This window comes from Parus major, chromosome 24, assembly GCF_001522545.3.
Source record: "Parus major isolate Abel chromosome 24, Parus_major1.1, whole genome shotgun sequence".
Lineage (NCBI taxonomy): Eukaryota > Metazoa > Chordata > Aves > Passeriformes > Paridae > Parus > Parus major.
In genome coordinates, this window is record NC_031792.1 from 1711224 (window position 1) to 1728287 (window position 17064).

General features: G+C 45.4%; 1 protein-coding gene across 1 annotated transcript; it reads left to right on the top strand.

Annotated features, from left to right (window-relative positions):
- Window positions 1-5297: 5297 nt before the first annotated feature.
- POU2AF1 (POU class 2 homeobox associating factor 1) lies at window positions 5298-17039 on the top strand. Its single transcript, XM_015649647.2, has 5 exons — window positions 5298-5397; window positions 12787-12914; window positions 13548-13590; window positions 13670-13941; window positions 14891-17039. The coding sequence occupies exons 1-5, from the start codon at window positions 5382-5384 to the stop codon at window positions 15200-15202; spliced, it is 771 nt and encodes a 256-aa protein (XP_015505133.1). The 5' UTR covers window positions 5298-5381; the 3' UTR covers window positions 15203-17039.
- The last annotated feature ends 25 nt before the right edge of the window (window positions 17040-17064 follow it).

A 17064-nucleotide genomic window follows, 5' to 3' on the forward strand; every position in this document is an offset into this window, starting at 1 on the left:
CAAATACTCCTCAAAAAGTGCTTTTTGCTTCGATTTTTCTGCTGTGCTTCAGCAGACTCTGCAGAGAGGGAGCAAAACTTTTGGGGGGGCAAAAATTCCTTCCGTGCAGGATGGGCAAAGCCTGGATTCAGGAGGGGAGGTGGAACTTTGTGCTGCATTTATTTCCCAGCTGCTCAGGCTCCCCTGAGGTGTCACCTGGCAGCTCCCAGAGCCAGCTGATACCTTAATCCTGTTATTCCTGTCAGCGCTGGGTTTGTTTTGGGGGCGGCTCTGCGGATTTCCCAACACATCCATGTGGATCTGGGTGCTCTGCCCCGTGTTGGGTGGTGAGCACAGGCTCTGGAAGCCAGGAAAGCACCGGGTGGGGAAGTCACAGAGATGCTGCCCCTTCTCCTTTCAGCCCAGGGGCTTTAGGAGCCTCTCAGGGAATCACAGAATTCACTGAAATAAATCCCCGAGGCCGTGCTGGGCATGGGCTGTGAGAGCAGCAGGAGGGCAGGGCAGAGCTGAGAGCAGGGAGGTGATGGCTAGAAACAGTGTTCATAAATATTGATATATTCTTAAATATTTGTATATTCATAAATCTTGAAGAAGTTGTTCTGTGTCGGTCTGGGTTTTTTTGAAGGGGGTGTATCAGTTGCATCTTGGAGTTTAGGAATGCACCAGGTCATCTCCTAAGCATAAAAAATCTTGGAAAAAGCTCTCCTGGTACTTGGTTTGTGCTAAAAAAGCCACAAGTACTTGCTGATGGGAAATTCTCACCTCTCTAAGTGCAGATAAATATGGTTGAGTTGGATTTATTTTTTTTTAAATTTTCTCTTTACTCCAGAACTCAGAATTTTCTTGAGGGTGTTTAGAAATATTTTCACTTGGGCAGAGTTTTGAAGGGTCTCCCACTTTCTTTTGTGCCTGGTGTAGGGGATAATTTATTGTGTGAAAAGATCCACGTAATGACCCTGGAGCAACGTGCCAGGATCGGGTCCTGGCTGCCTGAGAGGGCTCTGGTGCTTTATTCTGCCCAAGGACTTCGTCTCCAGTGCTGAGCACACACCAGGGCTGCATCATTTGTTCCTTATCAAAGCTGAGGAATTAATCAGAACTCGTTTCAGAGGGCGCAGTGGGAGGTGTGAGGCTGACATGGGTATTAAAAAACGAAAGAAGAAGAAAAAAACCCAACAAAACAGAGCTCGGTGCACCACGCTCGTTTCACTGTTAATTATGGTGGTGAAAAAAAAAACAGTGATGCACTTTTTGGGAAGCACAGGATCAGCAGGACCTTGTCCACAAGGCTGGCCCCAAAATTTGGCCTCTGCTCCAAAAAAAATACAAACATTTTCCTATCTCTTATTTTTATGTGACTTGGAGCAAAGCAATTTTTCTGTTGAATCACCTCATCAATTCCAGAACGAATTCCTTGCTCTGAGTCCTTCCAGGAGAGCTGAGGGTGGTGGCTTTGTGTGGCCCAGAGCTCTGGGTGTGCACAGGGAGTTCACCAGGGCACCCTGTGATGTTCCTAAAGCAGGGGATGGGACTCCCATCAGCTGGCTGGAACTCATCCAGGCTCTCTGAGCTCTGCTTCTGGGTGGTTTCCTGCAATATTTTCATATTCAATATCAAGATGCAAAGTAAAGACACAGATTTTAGAATTTGTGATCTGAAATAACAAATCTTTCTCGGTCTTGTGTCAGATTTTTGTTGCCTTAAATGAGACTCAGCTTTTCATTTCATCCAGTCTTTCTCTTGGTTGATTAGGAAAGGAGTATGAGAATCTTTTCTAAGTGTGGCTCTTCCTAAACTCATCCAAAGATTCATTGATTAATTTAGGTTTTGTGTTCTCAAAAGTTAGTGTTTTCAGAGCACAAAGCTTTCTGAAATATCAAACTGCTCCTTATATACTGCTACCTCTTGTGCTGTATGGCAGCACTGAAATGCTAATATTGACTTGTTTAAAAACAAAGGAAAATAAACCCCACAACAACAACAAAACCCAGCGGCCAGCACCTCTGTCAACAGCATTAATCCACTTTGGGGAGAAAATCACTGATTCCCTGGAGCTGGGCTGGCAAAACAACACCAAAGAGATGAGGGAATGAACAAAACTCAAGTTCAGATTGGTATAAAATCACTGGATATTTCTATTTGCCACTCAAAATTCTTGCAGAGCCAGACCAGGCCGAGCAGGGCCAGCTCTTGGTTTTAGTTCCCCTTAAGAGCAGCATCAGCTTTGAGTACAAACATGTTTTTTGCAGAGAGCTTAGCTGCAAGATCACCAAAAATCTGCTTTCTCCCCATGGCTTCACCCTACTCACCTGCACTGCTGTGCTGAGGAGAAGCAGTGGCAGGAGGGATGGGGGATATGGAGAAAGGATTTGCCAGAAAAAAAGGGAAGGATGGATGGTCTGCAGCAATTTTGGGGTTCCAGACTTATTTATAGACCTAAAGTTTATGATCATTCACGTTCACATTTATAAACCTGAATAATGAATGAGATTTTTCAGAGGAAGAGGCAAATATAGTGTTTTTGATCTTTCTTTCTGCTTTTGTCTCTTCCTTTGCACCTCATAAATAAATGGTCCTTAATTATAAAACGCATTAAATGAGGAAAAACTCATATTTTTATTTTGCTTGGTGTGGGGTGATGTGGCCCTTCCTATCTTAATGTACAATTGAAGTTACTTTTGGAGAGTGATTCTTTGTTAAGCACATCAAAAGGTAATCTAGAAACCACGTGTAAAATATGGAAATGGAAGATTATCAGCCACCAAAACAGTTTTATCTGAGGAAAATGTGCCCCTTTCCTGCAACTTCCTCATTTTAAATGTTTATTACAATAAGACCTTATCTGCCTGGCTTCGTATTTTTAAAGTATCGATGTAAAGACCTCAAAACCAGTTTAATCCTGAGTTATTTAATGTTACCCAGAGCTTTTCTGAGCTCAATTAAAGCACAGTTAAGGGCAGGGTGATAAGCACATATCGATTCTTTTAATATGAGGCTGTATATTTACTCTGGGCTGTGAAACAATCTGCCTTCAGCTGCACCCAGAGCCGCTGTGCACAAATCTCAGCCTGTGCTGCTGCTGCTCTGCACAGCCCAAATGTGCACAGAGGGTTTTCTCAGAGAGAAAAACCAGCCCAGGGTCTGCCTGAACCCTTGAGTTCAGGCTCTGGCCAGCTAGGAAGAAAATAAAGTGATCTGGTAAACAGCAAAAGCAATAAATTCCCTTATCTGAGAATGATCAACTCTGTCTTGTCAGACTCGGTCAGATCCTACTAAATGATGATTTCACTGGGCTGCCTAGCAGTGAATATTCCAGGAACAGAAAGCTCGAGGCTGGCAATCAATGGCAATGAGATTCTTCTCCCCACACAACCTCTCCAACAAGAGAGAGGTGAAGCACGAAGGATTTCACCAAAAACATGTAATGCAGCACTGGAGTGGGAAACAAGGAAAGCAAAAGGAAACAGGGACAAAGATATTCTTGCATCTGTGGCCAGGTTTCCATCCTGGGCTTTGCTCTGCCCCAGGAGCTCTGTGCTGTCAGAATCCAGAATTTCCACAAGAAAATCTCAGCAGAGAACACTTCCAGCCCCCTCTGGCACTGCTTTTGCTCCAACCAAACTCCAGAACTTCTCCCAGTGTTCCCTGTCCTTCAGGCTTTCAGCAAACCCAAATGTGTGCTCAGGCCCTGGCTTTCCAGTTGAATTCCTCAGGAAGAGATTTGCTGCACATTTTCTTAATTCTACACATGTAGGGGGTTCTGAAATGGAGTTTCATTAGTTTAGGGAGAAATCCAGCATGGATATCTCACAGCTAGGAGAGTCCAGGGTCCCTCTGTGCTCTGGAGTGGCTGAAATTCCAGTGAAACCAGCCTCAGTGCTTTTCCTGGCTTCACTGGGAGTTCAACCCCAGCCCACCTGTCTGGTTTTGCAGTATCAGCTGTTACGAAGCACTTCAGCAGCAGGGAGGATGTCCCAGCGTGGGGCTGGTACTCAGCAGTAATTCAGATATGCAAAATGTGGCTGAACAATGCCCTCATGCCTGAGAACAGAGGAGGTCGGGGCTATTTTGGAAGGCAGACACTCACATCCCTTAATTCTTTCCACTCTGCTTGCTCTGGGGTTTGCTTCCTTTTTGGTTTTTGGACAAGTCTCTGAAGTAGAGTGAGTACAATTAGGTATTCATCTGATTAATCTGCTTTTTCCCACCAAATGCTGTTTGGTGGGTTGTGGAATGGTTCACAGAATGGATCAGTTCCCAAGAGGTGCCTGAAACACCTGGAAGCATAAAATTCCTTTAGTAGAATTCTGGCCAAAAACCTCACCAGATCCATGCTTTGGTCATTTTTATGGGAAGAGACATTTGAGAGAGCAAATTTTTGGGGCAGTTCAATGATTAAATCTGAACAGCACCATGGGAATGATGAAACCTTGACCTCACTCTGCATCTCCAACAAATATTTCTCTGGGAATGAAGCTCCAAAGTCAGTGTTAATTGTGAAAATTGATCCCAGAGGTCTGATTTTTAGAGGGAAGAGGGTTGTGCTCACTGTGTGGTTGGTACTGGTGCTGTCATTAATGCCAGGAACTTCTCCCGGTTCCTGTGACCTTCCTTCAGCTTTGCAGGCTCTTTTGGAAGGGCAGCTTCTCCCTGGGTAGGAAGTGTTGTATTTTGATAAAAACAAAACAGAAAAAAAAAAAAAAGGGGTTTCTTTTTTAAATGAAGGACGTCCTGGCTTAATGGGGCTTGAAGTGTTTACAGGTGTTTCCTCACAAGTTCAAATTTAGTGGCCCCAGGGAGTTGAGATTCTCATAAGGCAGGAGCAAACACTCAAATTTTGGGTTTTAGAAGGGTTGCACATTTAAAGGGCCAGGCAGGCATGGCCTGGGGGCTGCTTTGGCTGTGGGAAGACAAAGGTTGTGCCATCCAGAGCAGCAGAATGTCAGGAAAAAAATCATCCTTAGTGCCACAAGAGGTCAAAATCTTCCTGAAAGACTTTTTTCTGCTGTCCAACCTTGTGCCCTGACTTTGCAAATTTGAGGTGAAAATCCCAGGAGAGGCAGGTTCCACCTTTGATTGCTCAAACCCATCTCAGTGACAGCTTTAAATGCAGAACATCTCCCAGGGGCTGCTGAGCATGGGGAAGGAGAAGGAGAAGAAGAAGAAGAAGAAGCAGAGAGCAAAGGGAAAATGTAGAAGTGGCTGTGGTTGGAGGGGTGATGATGTCACCGGGCTCAGCGGGAACACGGCGCTTTTAAAAAGCCGAAAGAAACATCCTGACCCTCACTTGTCACATCCCCACCCAGGAGCCACACACACACGCACAGAGCCGAGTTATCCTCAGCCAAGAAGGGGGAAAAAAAGCTCCATCCCACCACAGAATGCACTGGCAAAAATGTAAGTGAGCTCTGATTTGCTTTTCCTACCTCTGGAGACAGCTGAGGGTTGGGAAGGAAAAGTCAGCAGAGAGTGGCAGGGGAGGGGATGCTCAGGAATGACTCAAGAGAGGCCAGAGCTGAGGTGTGATGCTCATTTTCCAGCAGGGATATGAGCTCAGGGCTGCTTTGTTGGCTTTCATCACTATGAATCAAGTGGAAGACTATGATTCATAAAAACAATAACAGGATGCAGGTATTATATCAAAGGTTACGTGGTTACATAGCAGAAAATTTTCCTTTTGAAAAGTGAAACCTGTGAGAAATCTTATTTCTGTGCCTTTTTTTTTTTTATATGTACTTCTTTCAGCTAATTAAAAAAGATAAGGAACAAAGCAGTTGAGGGCAATACAGTTATGACTTTACAGGAAATCAGTTTTCTTGTTTTCAAGATAATTTCACTCCTCTGGGCCCACCTTTGCTGGAGTAGTTTACTGATCCTGCTCCAGGTAGGTGTTTGCTTCTTGCAAGGTTTTCATTCTCACTCTTATCACCATCATATCTCATTTGTCATCAGTAGGTGATGCTCATTTTGGCAACTGTGCTGCCACCCCTTGCCTCTCACCCTGCTGTTCCACTAACACAGAATGGTACAACACACCTGAGTGGAAAAATTAATTTCTTAAACCCTTGCCAGTGACTTATCTGACGTTGCTCATCTTTTTATCACACTTGTAGGTTGTTTCAGTACCTGTAATAAACCAACTGTGTGCCTTTGTGAGCTTTGAAATCCATTCCCTTTGGTTTTTTCCTGCTTTATTTCTTTTCAGCTGAACATTTTGGCAGTTCAAATGTGTATTTGGGAAGTTTTATTTGTATCTCCCCCTTCACCTTGAGCAGTTTTCAGGAGAAGACATGGAAAAAACTGCAGGATGATCACATCCAAATCCTGATTCTAATCTTCCATCTCTAAAGTCCCTGAATGGTTTATTTGGGTTGGGTTTTTTATTCCTGCATTGACAAAGCAATGCTAAAAACATTGCTTTGGGTAGGAGGAAATTGGGAACTGAATTGGTGGTTTTATTTTATTATTTTCCTTTGCAGGAATGACAAGTCAAATTATGTCAATCATTCCCTGATAATAATTTGTAGACAACTCCTGGTCAGTGTCCCCTGAGCTTGTTAATCGTCAAATCTCCCTCCTTTTGTCAGAATTCCCTTTTCCAGCGTGGAACTGTTGGAAATCTGATTAATGCTGCTTGTTTTCCAAGCCATGTTGGCTTTGAAGGCAGACAGGGGGATTGTCCTGGAGACCCCTGTGTGTCCCCTGGGGTCAGGGCAGGTATCCAGGTGCTGGATCCCGCGGGTTTCAGGGGAATTTGGAGCTCCCAGCAGCTCAGTGAGTCCCCAGTTGGTGTCACCTCTGTTTCCTGGCAGTGTGAGTGGCTGGGACCTCACGTTCCTGCCCCACCTGTGACCCCACGGATGCTCCACATGGGACCCACGGCCTTGCCCTGGAACAGAAATTGATGCAGAGGCAGCTCAGGTGACCTGGGAACTTTCCAAAGTGAAACCCTGAGATTTGACTCATTTGGTGCTGATGACACCAAGATTTTGGGTTCAATCCCTGTATGGGCCACTCGCTTCAGAGCGGATGATCCTGGTGGGGCCTTCCCAGCTCAGAATATTCTGTGAAAACCCACAAGTGACACAGGAACTCCCTCGAGCCGCAGCTGTGACCTCACCTGAGGGCATTTCTCAGGGCACCTCTCAGGGGTGGCTGGGTTCCTGCTCCTGTTTCTGCAGGAGCACCAGGAAAGCTGGGACACTTTGCTGCTGTAGCTTGGGGAGCCTGGCCTGGCTGGGAATGTTCCCCAGGTCACGGCACAGTGACTCCTCTGCACACAAAACCCCGAGGGTGGCTCAGCCCGAAAGCCTCCCCTCCCACGGCCCAGGAGAAGTGACTGGTCGGGGCTCCCCAGGATTCTGCTGAACAGGAGCAGCCCCAGCAGCCCCTCAGGGATGGGAAATTCATGGGCAGCACCAGCTATTTCCTCCTCATTTGTTTTTATTGTTACCTCCCCTGTGAATTTTTTAAGGTAACACTTCCATACAAATGGTTTGTGTTCTGAGAGGCGTGGAAGCAGCTTGGGTTTGACGATCTCATCATCAAAAAGGTCTTTTCCAGCCTAGTTCCTTCAAATTCTGCAGGAATCTCCTATTTAGGTGCTGGTTTTGCCCGTGTCCAAGATTTTTGGGTGCTCAGCCCCGGTTGCTGTCACCTGCAGAGATTCAGCCGCTCAGATTCCCTTTACCACTGAGAGATGTGAATTCACACCTCTGCAAATCCCTTCCCAAACCCTTTTAAAGTGAAGAGAAAAGCTTTTCTGCCCACAACAGATGTGGGGCTGCACAGAGGCACTCTGAAAGTATCAGCTAATGAGACTGAGAGCGAAACTGCAACATTCTGCACCTTGTGAGTGATAATTTTGGTAAAACCCCACCGGGAAAGAGGGATAACATGAAAGTTGAGCCCATCCATGCTTTGCAAAGCAGGTGTCAAACTCTACAAATGACCACAGCAGCAATTAAATGGAAAGCTTGCATTACTAAAATGGAAAGAGTATTATGGGCTGGGAGGAATTAGGTCCTGAGGGTGAGATTTATGTTTAAAGACACTTTCTGTCTATCTCAGCTTCCCCTTTGCACCAGGGCTTCTCTTATTCTGAAACAGAGAATTTTTAGTGGCCCTCACCACTACAAGGCACCCAACTCCCATTTGGCACTTGAAAGCTTTTATATTATTTTATTAAAATAGCCAGAGCAGCAGGGATTAGCCAGCATTTTATGTCTCCTCTTGATTTTGGTTTCTATCCAAGTGGAAAGATCGAAAATCCGCTCTGTATTTGTTCATCTGCAATACCTTCCTTGTGTGGGAGCAAAATGTAGGCTCTGCACAGTGCTCTCCACTCATTTAGATACTTTTAGGCGTGAAGGAAATATTTTTTAAAGGACAGTTCTCAAAAGCATTCCTCAAGAACAGCACAAGACACATGGATTTGCCTGAATCCAAAGCTGGTTTGATTCCTGGAAAATCTTCCAACACCTGAAAATGAAGATATTTGGGCACAAATCTAAAATATTCTTCTGTCAAATTAATATTTCACTGACTTTGGTGGTTATAGTGCAGTGTAGGAAACCCAGCCAAACATGATTCTGAGGTGTTGGTATGCAGGTGAAATATTGAGGCTGTTGAATTATGCCCAGGACCTTGCTGAGTTCATTTCTTTTTGCTGAGAACCATCACTCAGCCCTTTTTGCCCCTGCTCCCAGCTGGGTTTGTCTTAAAGCAGATTTTTTGCCCAGATGTTTGGTGGGTGCTTTGCATTGGCAAAATCTTTATTGAGTTATCCACCCACAGTGTGTTGAACAGGATAAATTATAATCCTCTCCAGCCCAATTTTCCTTGTGTTCTCTATAACTTCAAGGGAAATTTGGGTTGTTTCAAAAGCACAGAAAAAAAGCTGCAAGTCCAGCCCTTCAAATGGGCCTGGATGTGCAAACCTGGGGTTTTGGGATGTATCCTTTGGGACTGAAAAGATAATGAAGCAAGAAATGGCCAAACAGAACTCAGATAAACATTTCCTCAGTTTTCATTATTTATTTGGCTCTGATGAGGATATTTATTCTCAGGCCCAGCCAGAGAATTATCGGCCAGGTGTGTATTAATTAATTTAGATAGGTACCAGAGACCTGGTGCTCACCAGCCACCCCAGCCTGTGGCCACCAACACAGATCTTGGCAGAAATAACTGGATTTTTGTTTCCAGGGGTTGGAGTTGGAGGTGGGTCGTGGCTGCGTTTCCCCTTTAACTGTTGGTTGGATCAATTAAAATATTAATTAAAAGCAGGACATACCCTGAAGGCTGCTGAGGGATAGGGATGGAGTTGAAATGAAGATTTCTGAGTCACTCCCTGTCATGTCACTGGCTGGGATTTGGGGCAATTAAATGCATTTCAGTGCTTTGCTCCCCTGTCCTGGACTGGCCACAAAGCACAGAGAAAGATCACCTTGGGTTTTTTGGGGTAAGCTCTGTAATTATCCAGGAAATAAAGACAGGATCATGACCAATGTTTTGACCCTTGCAATTGGCATGGAAGTAAAAAAGTTTTGATTTGACTCTAAGCAGACAAGCCTATGAAATGAAACCTCTTCTTTTAATTAGCCAAAGTTCACTGTGTCTGATAAAAATGTGATTTGGTCTCCAATATCCAGGCCATTAACTCAGGGGTTTGCTAATTGAAATCACAATTTTTCTTGCTATTTGCAGTCAGCAATTGCTTTTTGGTGCTACTGCAAACAGGAGAAACCATTCTGTTTCTTTTCAATTATTTATTACACTGGAGGGTGAAAGGAGAAAAAAAAATAAAAAAAAAAAGGGAAAACCATTTGCAGTGTTAACACTGACCAATTGATAAGCTTATCACGAGTTGTGAGCACAGAAATCTTCTGCAGGAGGGACCCGTGTGACACTTGCTGCAGGCAGGGTATTTCAAACTGAAATCTGCCTGCTGGGAAATTGCCCTGCCTTGTCTGGAAGGCTGAAACCGAGCTGCAGCTCGTGTGTGTGTGAAGGCCAGAGCTGCTGGGGTGAAGTTTAGTGATCTGAAACTCGCCACGCTTCACTGCCTGAACCCTTCCAGCAGCTGTTTTGCCACTCTCTTCCCTCCGGTTTCAGCAATGGTTAAACCAAAACGGAGGGGAGCAAAGACTTTGAATTTCTGGCGATGTCTTGATGAGCTTTCTCTGCCTGATGCGCTCAGATCAATGTTTTTTGAGAATCAGGGGTGTGTATCTGCATAAGTTGATCCCATTTTTGTGCACTTTGGGGGCTTCTAGGCTGAGTTGTGGCAGGGTCTGGAATCTTCCTGCTGTTGTCACTCGACTTTCAGAGCCCTTTGGTGCCTTTCCAGCAGCTCTGGCGTTCAGCAGCCTCTTTTAAAGATTGCTCACAATCCTTCCAGGCTTTTGTGGACTTTCAGCAAACACACCAGGTGATAACATTGATGGAGGGAGTGGGGGGCTGGGGAAGCAGCCTGGCCCAGGCATCGAAATGAGCCCCAATGAAATGTGGAATCCACTGCAAAGCTTCCCAGTGCTTGGATTTGGAGTCCTTCTCTTCTTTCTTGACTGGAGATGTCTCAAAGTGGCCCAGCTTCCCAGAGCAGGTGCAAATCAAAATGTGCCTACTGAGGAGCAGCAGAATGTGGGGTGCTGGAATTGCAGGAGACAAGCCAGGACACTGCTGCTATTCCTTTAATTTTATTGAATGGAACTTGGGCTCTCAAGGCTAAAATCAAAATATAACCGAATCTTGGCCCAAGGTAGCTTCATAGTTTGTCAAAACCTTTATATAAGGATGACTAAATCCAGGCTCTTCCTTTACCAAGGTATTTTAATTGTCATTATTCCTCCAAATGCTGATATTGATAAATGACCACGTATCTTTAGCTCGATGAGGAATTGCACCCTGAAGCCCCAAAGCCATTTTGCTGTGGTCTGTCTGTGCTTCTCAGACCCCACACACCCCTGAGCAGTGGAAAAGCAGCTGTGCTCACATTATTTTTATTTCTGGAGGTCAGCTTGGGGGAACCGAAATATGATCTGCAGACTTTGGTTTTTAATTTTTTTTTTTCTCTTTATTTTTTGGGGGGGGTTACTCTGCTTACACCGGAAACTCTGAATAGGTATATTTGTCAGCTTTTACAGTAAATTTCTTCTTTCCCATCCCCCCAAACCTGGAGCCAGAAACCACCATCCTTCCTCACCCCAATTCTGCAGGGAGGCCCTTTGATGAGCTGGGGATGAGATACTCCCCAAAATGTTCATTTCTGCCACTCAGGCAGCTCTGGCAGAGCTCAGATTTGTGGAGTTGATGCTTTCACGCAGCACCAAGAGCGCCAGAACTCTTTATTATTTGCACTCAAATAAATTAATACCTATTAAATTTATAAAGCAAAACGTGAATTGTATTAAAAGCCCTTATGGATGTTTGTATGGAGACTTAAAGAACCTTTATTCTCTTTTAAAATTGCATTTGGAAAGCCACAGGATTCACAGGAATGCAAGAAACCTGATTTAAAGAGCCTCAAAGGATGTCCACAGAAAGCAAAGGTAGATCAGGCAAAGGCTGGAAAATCATCTTTGTTTCAACTACCATTTAAAAGTAAAGTATTTCCTTGATGTGTATAACAAAGGCAACAGTTCAGTGCATAAATGGAGTTCTGTCTGGTCCTAAAAGGATTTCTAGTGGCCAATCAAGATTTCATAATTAAATTATTTATAATGAGTTAATAAAAGAGCCAAGCTGAAGGGAGAAAAGTATTTTTTAAAAGAAATAAGAGCAGAAACATTTATTCTGTTAAGTAATTTCTGATGTGGATTTATGATCTCTGTATTTAGAACTCCACTCTTCTCCTCCCAGGAAGGTTCAACACAAACATCTCAGTGTGCACAGAATTAAATTCGACTGGGAGAGATGATCTGAGGCGAAATGATTCGTTCTCGTAGGATATGAATCGAAATAAATGCTCCTGGGGTGGAATAAGAGTTTAAAACTGCGACTGGAGCTGGATACCCACCTGTACCTCAAAACCAAAGGCCAGCTGCAATCTTTAAAAATGGAAAACTTATCAATTGATGTATTTACACATCAAAGTGCAGTGAAAGGGGCAGGCTATCGGTGCCTTTACTTTTTGATATCCCCTGCTTTCCTTCTGCTATCAATTCCCTCCAAACACTCCCTGTAAAATATGAGTTGTTAATTCTGGCTCTGGCAGAACTGTGCTTCCCCTGCTTTCACTGCTCACATGGCCTTGGGAGAGGCTTTTGGAGCTGGCTGTAAACTTCATTCTTCAAAATGGAGCAGAATTTATGGGTGTGAGCCAGGAGGCTTTTGGGTGGAAGATCTGTGATGTGTCGTCAGCTGTTTATCAACCTCCTGACCAGGCTATGAACAAAATCTGTTCGGAACTGAAATACAGCTCTGGTCTAGGTTGGGACTCCAGCACCTGCCTGATCTCAAAATGAGATATTTAAGTCCAACTAATGATGTTTAAATGATTTTCCAAGTGAAGATGTTTTCCTGATTTGTGTTGTTTTTATACCTTCTGCCTAAACAGTGAATATATTTATTTTAAATATCTAATCTCTACTTTTTTATGTATATTTGGTCTGGTTTTCCTTTTGGGAATGTGTAAATCTGCCCTGCAGGTCAGTGGCACTGAAGGACACAAAGGAAAGGAAGAATAAAATAAACGTTTTCCTGGTACAGCCACCAGGCTGCTGTGGGGATCTGAGGTCCCTGAAAGGAAAATAAATGTTGCATAAATTTTATTTTATTTTTTCTCAGCTTCTGCCTCAGAGCAGCAGCCACAGCCTCGCCCCTACCAAGGTGTCAGAGTGAAGGAGCCGGTGAAGGAGCTGCTGAAGAGGAAAAGGGGGAACATCCATAATTCTGCTGCAACTGCAGCTACAACGGTAGGGAAAAAACAAACATGGGGAAAATCCTCCCTCAGGAGCTCAGTGATTGCCCAGCCCCAGCAATAGTGTGCCAGTGAAAGAAACCTTTGCATCTCTAATGTGTTTTGAAGGCCCTGTAGCCTGATGCTGGCAATGCCATTAAAATATCTCTTCAGGTGGGGTGCTTTTAGTGTGCTGAGCGCCTTCCATCACTTAATGGAAAGGGGAAAGTGCTTTGCACTTGGCAGGATCTGATTCCTTGGGACTGAAAGTGGCTTGGAAGGGAGGCAGCTTATTCAGGAGTCTAAAAGAGACCACCCAGAGCCATCCCTGGCTGGTTTTTTCAGCCTGCATTTGCCCTCCCAGCAGGCAGCAGCTTGGCTGGCTCCTCTCTGAAGGAGAATTATCTCTGCTACAGGAGATTTAAACACACTTTAAGGTCCCCTTGAGCTGAGGGGACATTGTGGGTGTTTAGGGTGGTGTGTCCAAGCTGCCAGGTTCAGTTCTTCTCGCCCTTGTGTGGGGTGGGAGAATTCAGATCCTGACATTAATAATCAGCTGATAATGCCTGCTATGCTTTGTGCTTCTCTAAGTGATTGAATTTAATGATGGGCTTCACCTCTGATTTTTATTTTTTCTTCTCTCTTGCAGGTTTCTTTGCCCCATCAGCCAGTCCCCTCCTACTCACCCATGGGTAATGTATCCCTGACTCTCTGTGACTCTCCAGGGAGGACTGTGCTGAGCTGGGCTTTAATCCTGTCCTGTTATTCCAGGCCAGCCTTGCATTGACATGGACGCTGCTGGCCCTGCTCTGCCTGGCCCAGAGGAAGGAGCTCTGGCCTCTGGATGGATCCCCCAGCCCTCTCCCAGCTCCCTGCAGCCCCTGGCTCAGTGGAGCCCTTACCCTGAGTACGTGTCCCACGAGGCTGGCAGCTGTCCCTACACAGCAGATATGTACGTGCAGCCTGTGTGTCCCAGCTACACCCTGGTGGGACCCTCCTCCGTCCTCACCTACACCTCCCAGCCTCTCATCACCAATTTTGCAGTAAGTCAAAAGCACCAATCTGGAAATTATGTTAATTCTCACCTTCTAGCAAGAGCCGTGGGGTGTAGTTAGTCTAATTTATTTAATTACTGTCATGTTGTGTGTCTTTGCATCCATGCCACGTAATTTCCTGGACAGTAATTTGGTTTGAGCAGGGCAAAAAGTTGTGGTTGTACTGGAGTCAGGCAAAATTCCCAAAATTCCTTTTCCCCAGCTCTCTTCACTCTTTCAGACTGAGCAGGGATTGTCACTCTTTATTTCCATGTTTAAAATTAAAAAAAAAAAATGTCAATGAGGTTCCAGGAAGCACATCGATCAGGTGAGGCAGGAAGGATGACTTGGCAATAAATTTCTCAGAAGCTGCTGTTAAAGGATAAAAGAGCAAGGTCAAAATACGTAAAGCTAACAGAATATTTGGCTTCAGGCCAGACGAAACATACTTGGCTGACACAAGATGATTCCCTTTAGAGGGGAAGGGCAGAGAATTCTGTTCCAGTGGACCTGGGGCAGCTGATTTTCTTTCCTTGGTTCAGTTTGGCTGCTCAGGCAGGCCCAGCAATGCCCCCAAAGGCCCCCAAATTTCTGTGTCCTTCAGTGCTGAGGAAGGGCCGTGGGATGGCTTTGGGATGTGGCTCTGCCTGAGCTGTTCCAGAGGCCACAATGAGCTGCCTCCAGCCTTGGTGGCAGCAAAGATGGGACTGTCCAGAGGGCACTGCCAGCACAGGGTGTGACAGGGTCACGGGAGGGTGGGAATGGGAACAGAAAGCTGGAGGGAGCCTGAGGCGAGCGTGACCTGGGCACAGGCGTCACCCTCAGCTCAGAGCTTCACCCAGAGAGGAAGGATGAGGATCTTAGAAGTGGGATGAGCATCCCCAGCCTGTGCTGCATCCTCCCCCTGCCCCACATGGCCAATTGCTTCACTCTGCTATATTTTTGTCCCCCTCCCCAGCCCCGCAGCACCACCCCGGCCGTGGTGCCACCGCTGGAGGTGACGGAGCAGCAGCCACCCCTGACGTATTTCCCGTGGGCACAGCCCCTGTCTGCCCTGCCAGCCTCCACCCTGCAGTACCCTGCAGCCTCCTCCTCGCTGCCTGGGCCCCAGCTGGTGCCTGTGCCCATCTCCATCCCCGAGCCAGCCCCGCAGGAGCTGGAGGATGCCCGGCGAGCCATCGGCGCCCTGCCCATCGAGAAGCTGCTCCTGGAAGATGAAGACAATGATACGTACGTGTTAAGCCGTGCTCTCTCTGTCGAAGGGCTTTAGGTTGCACATCTGGGGCCTCAATGCTCAATGCTGCACGCAGCACCTCGGTGGGTTTTGAGGAGGGAGGAGAAGCAGGCGGGTGGGGTGGGAATTTTAGTGCGCTGTGATTTGTGTGTTGAGTGAAATTTGCTTTGTTCTGGTGCCCAGCACAAGATTCCTCTGCTGTTCCAGCTCCTGCTGCCTCTCCCAGGCAGGTTTGGATGCTGCACACTTGTGCTCAGCACCAGCACAAGGGGATTTTCACCCTCATGGTCTCAAATTGACAGATCCCAGTGTAGCCAAGGCCAGCTGTAGCATTTGGTGAGGGTAAAATTACCTCTCAATTTTGGCAAACCCGGTTCAATAGGGCTGCTTTTGTGTAAATGCCTTGTTTGTGTGTCTGTGACCTGTCCATTGGAGAAACTCCCACCAGATTTAGGCCACTAGAAAACATTTGAGGGCCTAAACTGATATTTTTTCCCCCTAAATTTTACTACTCCTTTGGCAATCAGGAAAACGTCAAGTGTAGCTTTGCTCTGCTGGTGCAGGTAGGTGCAGTAGTCTGAAAATAAAGCTGAAGGAAATGCCAGAGCAGTCAGAGATCCCTGTTTGCAGAGCAAGAATTCACACCAAGGTGTAACTGGGAACTCTCACCTTGTCTGCCCCTGGAGCCCAGCCCTGCAGGTGTGGAGCAGTGGGCTGGGGTTGTGGGCTTTTAGCTGCAGAGGGGTTTGGGGCTCTCAAATATCCAAATTTGAAGTGTGGGGCTGATTTAGTGGCTGGCTGGTAATGCAGATCCTGTCCCACTGAAGTCTCTGGGAGTTTTTACTTAGTCAGGATTGCAATTCATGGCCCTGTACCAGGAGATCATTGAGACAGGGATTTTCCGGAATCTGGAATGCAGCCCAAAAGGAATCCATGGCATTACTGTTACTTGGCAATATTTTTGCTTTTCTGTAGCATTTGAGTGTGAAGCTGCTGCTGTGCTGAGCCAGGGAGCTTTAGTGACCTGTCCTTGGAAAGTTCCCCGGGCCCAGAGGTGCACACAATTCCTTTAAGGCTTTCTGATTTCCTTTCCTGGAGAATGAGTAGCTTCACTTTTCCCTCCAATGCAACTGTAAATGTTTTGGTTGAGGCTCAGGAATGCCATGCCACAGGCAAATATATTTCAGGAGATACATCCCCTTCAAACCCTGTTTATTGTCTTCTTGACAAACAAGAGGCTCTTGGCTGGTGAACACAATTTCTCTGGGTTTTTCTGCTTTCTAAAGCCCAGGATTGTTAGAGGATTTTATTGTTTGCAAGACTAACTGCAAAATAATTTATTGTACTCTCTATTACCTGGAGTTCAGTTGCCACCCAGGCAATATTTTAAGTGGCCTTACAGTTCATGCTTGGGTGAGGTTTGAAAACTCAGGTTGAAAGTCCTAAAGACTTTCCAAGAGTATTTTTTTATTGGATATTGACAAATGTGGAAGACACGAGCACTAGATCATGTAAGTGATCACAAAGTTGTTGGAAAAGAGCAGTAGTTGAGGTTTGCATTGAAATTAGTGGCTTGTATTTGCAGAAAAACCCAGCAAAGAAATTAATTCAAAGGAGCTTAACTCACCACTGCTTCCTCCAGTTTTATGAAGTTCAGAGACATTCCCTAGGTAAAACTGGGATAAAGCAGTTGTGAATCAAGCTTGTGGTTGCTCTGATTGCTTTTCAATTCCTTTCACTCCAATGTATGTAAATTCTGTGTGTGAACATAAAACAAAGATGAAACTGTTTCATCATTTCTTTCTGGGTTGTTCTGGTTAGAAAAAAAAGACAAATTCTTTTTTATTTTCAATAAAGATCTACAGTAACTTTACTATGCCTAGAGTGTTTTATTTCCT

Coding starts and splice junctions, on each gene's coding strand:
- POU2AF1 (XM_015649647.2), top strand. Junction 13,591..13,669: donor CCCCTCCTACTCACCCATGG/GTAATGTATCCC, acceptor CTGTTATTCCAG/GCCAGCCTTGCATTGACATG. Junction 13,942..14,890: donor CTCTCATCACCAATTTTGCA/GTAAGTCAAAAG, acceptor CCCCCTCCCCAG/CCCCGCAGCACCACCCCGGC.